Here is a 6,567-nt window from a genome sequence, read left to right on the forward strand (position 1 = left end):
TGTCTCAGTCCACTCATCTTTATCCCAGAAAATGGATTTCTATTCAGACTGACCAATGCAAAAATGGTACTGTATGATAATACTGAGAAGACAGTTGGAGAAACTATGCAGTTGGTGGATAAATCAATTAATGACATGTTGTTACACTTTGTTACACAGCGGGTCAGAGGTTCCCCCAGTAGATGTGATGACCAAGACAAAAGCATGTACATTCAGCTAGACTAGGGGGGCAGGCACCCCAGTCTCACTAAAAACCAGCCTCTCAAATAACCCACAGCGATACCCCTTGTTGTTGTTGTTGCCCCACACAAGCTCACATGATTTAGGTGAAGGTGGTCGTGTGCAGGGCCATCCAAATACCACCAGCCAAACAGAAGAGAGGCAGGAACAATCAGAAGCCCCCCCCCCCTCCAGGCAAACAGCATGAACAGTCAGAAGCCCCTCCCCCCTCCAGGCAAACAGCATGAACAGTCAGAAGCCCCTCCCCCCTCCAGGCAAACAGCATGAACAGTCAGAAGCCCCTCCCCCCCTCCAGGCAAAACAGCATGAACAGTCAGAAGCCCCTCCCCCCTCCAGGCAAACAGCATGAACAGTCAGAAGCCCCTCCCCCCTCCAGGAAAACAGCATGAACAGTCAGAAGCCCCTCCCCCCTCCAGGCAAACAGCATGAACAGTCAGAAGCCCCTCCCCCCTCCAGGCAAACAGCATGAACAGTCAGAAGCCCCTCCCCCCTCCAGGCAAACAGCATGAACAGTCAGAAGCCCCTCCCCCCCCTCCAGGCAAACAGCATGAACAGTCAGAAGCCCCTCCCCCCTCCAGGCAAACAGCATGAACAGTCAGAAGCCCCTCCCCCCCTCCAGGCAAACAGCATGAACAGTCAGAAGCCCCTCCCCCCATCCAGGCAAACAGCATGAACAGTCAGAAGCCCCTCCCCCCTCCAGGCAAACAGCATGAACAGTCAGAAGCCCCTCCCCCCATCCAGGCAAACAGCATGAACAGTCAGAAGCCCCTCCCCCCATCCAGGCAAACAGCATGAACAGTCAGAAGCCCCTCCCCCCATCCAGGCAAACAGCATGAACAGTCAGAAGCCCCTCCCCCCTCCAGGCAAACAGCATGAACAGTCAGAAGCCCCTCCCCCCTCCAGGCAAACAGCATGAACAGTCAGAAGCCCCTCCCCCCTCCAGGCAAACAGCATGAACAGTCAGAAGCCCCTCCCCCCTCCAGGCAAACAGCATGAACAGTCAGAAGCCCCTCCCCCTCCAGGCAAACAGCATGAACAGTCAGAAGCCCCTCCACCCTCCAGGCAAACAGCATGAACAGTCAGAAGCCCCTCCCCCTTGCCAAAACAAAATGCAACGCAGGCAAAACTAAATTTAAATATAGTTATTAGATCAACTCACGCTTCAGATCGGGCAATTTCATCCAAAGTTGCAGACGCTGTAAGATATCTACGGACAAACAGTAGGACAATGAAATGACTAACTGACTTCTTACAGAGGGAGGAAAGAGCAAGTTAGAGACTTTAAAAAAAGTTAACTAGAACCCTTCTACACACACACACACACACACACACACACACACAAATATAACAGACAGTCCAAAAATAGTGCATGTACTGAACAATAGTAACCCTACGACAATGCATCAGTCTTTGGAAAGTTACAGAAGTGTCAAATACTGAATTTCTACAGTTTTATTACAGCTGGGTTTCTCTCAAAACTCGGTCCCCTCTCTGGGTGCACGTTCTGGGTTGTTGCCCTAGCGCTACACAGCTGATTCAAATAAACACGACATCCAGCTTTTGATGATTTGAAATCAGTTGTGTCACGCTGGGGGGGGGGGGCAATAAAGCAACCCAGGTGGGGCAACATGATCTTTGTTAACCCTGCGTTAGAGGGTTAAGGACCCAACACAACACCTTCCTCAAGCTTGGGCGTAGTTGGCAGTCACATCTCCTGTGTTTTTTAGTGATATATATATTTTTTTAAATAAACTCTTTGTAATACTTTGCATAAACATAAATGGACTACATGTGTCAAGCATTAGAACCTATTGGATTAGTCCTTCGTTGAGCACAACCCATACACAGTGTCTGAACATCATTGGTAGTGTAATGTAAACACATATAGATGTCTGTCGGTACAGTCACCTGCATGGGAAAGGAGGATGTGGCTTGAGTTCTGCTGTCTACAATGGTAAATGAAATACATAACAAGCATTGCTGTAGCTGTAGTCTGCCAAAATTTTTTTTTAATTGACTTTTTTTTTTAAATGCACCTGTAAAAACACTGATACACTGATGATTCTGTCTAGACCCAATTAAGAGATCTCCCACGCGACACCAAATAAAATCACCCGTCTTCTAGGGACCAGGACCATACCAGTATGGCGACACTCGTTAGTATCGTGGCAAAGAAACAAAAACACGAAGCGGATTTCACTTGTTTAAGGACAAAGCCCTAATGTTGGAAATAAAATTCTACATCCTCACTCCGAGCCGCGCGACTGACGACTCCCCCCGAGCCGCGCGACTGACGACTCCCCCCGAGCCGCGCGACTGACGACTCCCCCCGAGCCGCGCGACTGACGACTCCCCCCGAGCCGCGCGACTGACGACTCCCCCCGAGCCGCGCGACTGACGACTCCCCCCGAGCCGCGCGACTGACGACTCCCCCCGAGCCGCGCGACTGACGACTCCCCCCGAGCCGCGCGACTGACGACTCCCCCCGAGCCGCGCGACTGACGACTCCCCCCGAGCCGCGCGACTGACGACTCCCCCCGAGCCGCGCGACTGACGACTCCCCCCGAGCCGCGCGACTGACGACTCCCCCCGAGCCGCGCGACTGACGACTCCCCCCGAGCCGCGCGACTGACGACTCCCCCCGAGCCGCGCGACTGACGACTCCCCCCGAGCCACGTGACTGATCAAGCAAGACAACCGTTTTTTGGGGGCTAGCCCACCGTCGTCTCTCCCTCTCGCTGCCCATGGTCGTTTATCAGTCCAGCTCTCTTTCAGTCTGTCTCACATTCCAATCCTCCCCTCTCCTCTCCTCTCCCACACAATCCTGTGGTGGGTCTGGGCTGTTTGTCTGGTGGAGAAACTCTGCTCTGCGTGTGTGTGTGTGTGTGTGTGTGTGTGTGTGTGTGTGTGTGTGTGTGATATATATGCGCTGAAAGGACAGCGTAACAGTGTAAGATAGCTGACAAATAAGCACCGTGTCTTCATGTAGGCCTTCAGCCACCCCAGACAATTTCATTTTCTGTAGCAACGGCGGATGTGGTAGTTTCACTACCTTAACGCAGAGATGTAGGATATAATGAAATGTATAGTGAAAGATGGGGAAAACGTCATTCCCCCATGTATTTCAGTTACCCTCGTTTTAAGCGTGAAAAATCAACCACCAAACTAACAGAAGGGAGTTAGAACCAGGCTTGAAATCTATACTTGGCTATATGGAAATAGCCACGCAAAAATGCTTTTTTTCCTCTCCAACATCCTCAATATATTGTTATATTTGTGGCTATTTTAACTCAAAATACATGCAGTTGACTTGTGCGATACATTAGGAGAAAAAAAAAACCCAGACGGAATTCTTTATTCCTTCGGTCCACATTATGGCAGTTTATCGTAGTTCCCCAGAACAGTGTGTTTGTTCGTAACTAGCACAACGGGAGAAAGCGGGAACATGGAAGTCCAGCTGTGTATTGACAGGGGTCGCGTTTTATATTGAAAGTCAGTGGGGTTTTTTGTTGCTTCAATAGAGAGTGATCACATTCGGCAGAAAACAGCTTCATTTGTGATACTATTTGGCTGCTCGTCACACAAGTAAATGAGATTACAATGAAAAAGCAAGTTTTATATATATATTTTTTTAGCTAATATTATGCATGGACATATTTTTTTTAATGTTTATCGTAGAAACAATGTAATCCTAATCTGGCATTTTTACCATAAGTAGTCTGGCTACACTGAAAAACAGTAGCTCCACATCAGTCAGTGCTGTCTGCTGATAGAATGATGGAGAACAGTAGCTCCACATCAGTCAGTGCTGTCTGCTGATAGAATGATGGAGAACAGTAGCTCCACATCAGTCAGGGAGCTGTCTGCTGATAGAATGATGGAGAACAGTAGCTCCACATCAGTCAGTGCTGTCTGCTGATAGAATGATGGAGAACAGTAGCTCCACATCAGAGAGCTGTCTGCTGATAGAAAGATGGAGAACAGTAGCTCCACATCAGTCAGTGCTGTCTGCTGATAGAATGATGGAGAACAGTAGCTCCACATCAGTCAGTGCTGTCTGCTGATAGAATGATGGAGAACAGTAGCTCCACATCAGTCAGTGCTGTCTGCTGATAGAATGATGGAGAACAGTAGCTCCACATCAGTCAGTGCTGTCTGCTGATAGAATGATGGAGAACAGTAGCTCCACATCAGTCAGTGCTGTCTGCTGATAGAATGATGGAGAACAGTAGCTCCACATCAGTCAGTGCTGTCTGCTGATAGAATGATGGAGAACAGTAGCTCCACATCAGTCAGTGCTGTCTGCTGATAGAATGATGGAGAACAGTAGCTCCACATCAGTCAGTGCTGTCTGCTGATAGAATGATGGAGAACAGTAGCTCCACATCAGTCAGTGCTGTCTGCTGATAGAATGATGGAGAACAGTAGCTCCACATCAGTCAGTGCTGTCTGCTGATAGAATGATGGAGAACAGTAGCTCCACATCAGTCAGTGCTGTCTGCTGATAGAATGATGGAGAACAGTAGCTCCACATCAGTCAGTGCTGTCTACTGATAGAATGATGGAGAACAGTAGCTCCACATCAGTCAGTGCTGTCTGCTGATAGAATGATGGAGAACAGTAGCTCCACATCAGTCAGTGCTGTCTGCTGATAGAATGATGGAGAACAGTAGCTCCACATGGTAGAATGATGGAGAACAGTAGCTCCACATGGTAGAATGATGGAGAACAGTAGCTACACATCAGTCAGAGTGCTGTCTGCTGATAGAATGATGGAGAACAGTAGCTCCACATCAGTCAGAGTGCTGTCTACTGATAGAATGATGGAGAACAGTAGCTCCACATCAGTCAGAGTGCTGTCTGCTGATAGAATGATGGAGAACAGTAGCTCCACATCAGTCAGAGTGCTGTCTACTGATAGAATGATGGAGAACAGTAGCTCCACATCAGTCAGAGTGCTGTCTGCTGATAGAATGATGGAGAACAGTAGCTCCACATGGTAGAATGATGGAGGACAGTAGCTCCACATGGTAGAATGATGGAGAACAGTAGCTCCACATGGTAGAATGATGGAGAACAGTAGCTCCACATGGTAGAATGATGGAGAACAGTAGCTCCACATGGTAGAATGATGGAGGACAGTAGCTCCACATGGTAGAATGATGGAGAACAGTAGCTCCACATGGTAGAATGATGGAGAACAGTAGCTCCACATGGTAGAATGATGGAGAACAGTAGCTCCACATGGTAGAATGATGGAGGACAGTAGCTCCACATGGTAGAATGATGGAGAACAGTAGCTCCACATGGTAGAATGATGGAGAACAGTAGCTCCACATGGTAGAATGATGGAGGACAGTAGCTCCACATGGTAGAATGATGGAGGTGAATTCTCATCTGACTGGAGAAGTGCAACTGAAACACAAAATGAGTCTGATGCCGAGCAGAAATTACAATAAGCATTTTAAATCTACGTTTACAAAAACACAGCAAGATATTTCTATGCTGTCAAAATTTTTTTAATGGAATTCTGTGTTACCTGGCAACTTAAACATAGGTGTCGTGTTACGGTGCTGAATTAAAAAACAGGTGACTGGGCATCAGTGTTACCTAGCAACTTAAACATAGGTGTCGTGTTACGGTGCTGAATTAAAAAAACAGGTGACTGGGCATCAGTGTTACCTAGCAACTTAAACATAGGTGTCGTGTTACGGTGCTGAATTAAAAAACAGGTGACTGGGCATCAGTGTTACCTAGCAACTTAAACATAGGTGTCGTGTTACGGTGCTGAATTAAAAAAGGTGACAGGGCATCAGTGTTACCTAGCAACTTAAACATAGGTGTCGTGTTACGGTGCTGAATTAAAAAAGGTGACTGGGCATCAGTGTTAACTTGCTGCCGTGTCTGAGAAGTCAAAGTCCTTTGGATGAGTTATTTGTACAGCTGCCACCCATCTTGATTTCTTTGCATTTTTTCTCTCCTCCCCCTTCTCGGCCTGTCTCCTCCCCCTTCTCAGAGCAGAGCAGGTAGGCCCGTTGCCCTAGCTACTCCAGACTCCACAAAGACAGTGTGTTCACATGCTGCTCCAGAGCCAGTGCTGTTCTTCCTTCAGACAAGCATGCTTCAAAACGTTGTTCATTATGCACAATGTCTCTCGTTCCCATTCGCTTGTAAATATCCAAACTCACCACAAATGACATTCGGTAACTCCCGCCTATATATGTAGATGGGATTTCCTGTTTTTGCAATTTGTTTATTTTAGTTTGCGGTCGTTGGCATATTTATCTAGCAGCCTTCATGTAAATTTGCCACTACTCGTGTTAAATT

General features: G+C 47.7%; 1 protein-coding gene across 27 annotated transcripts in view; it reads right to left on the bottom strand.

Annotated features, from left to right (window-relative positions):
- LOC110492451 (tumor protein D54) overlaps positions 1-6,567 on the bottom strand; it is a 38,479-nt gene that overhangs the window by 15,195 nt on the left and 16,717 nt on the right. For 18 of the 27 annotated variants that reach the window (XM_090204010.1, XM_090204000.1, XM_090203999.1 and 15 more), the window contains one exon: positions 1,400-1,447. The exons of the other annotated variants lie outside the window; for them this stretch is intronic. In XM_090204010.1, coding sequence (XP_090060136.1) covers positions 1,400-1,447 — 48 coding nt within the window. The remainder of the gene's footprint in view (positions 1-1,399; positions 1,448-6,567) is intronic. 27 annotated transcript variants of the gene reach the window in all.

Source organism: Oncorhynchus mykiss, chromosome 16, assembly GCF_057628025.1.
Source record: "Oncorhynchus mykiss isolate SJ-2025 chromosome 16, ASM5762802v1, whole genome shotgun sequence".
In the NCBI taxonomy this organism is placed as follows: Eukaryota; Metazoa; Chordata; class Actinopteri; order Salmoniformes; family Salmonidae; genus Oncorhynchus; species Oncorhynchus mykiss.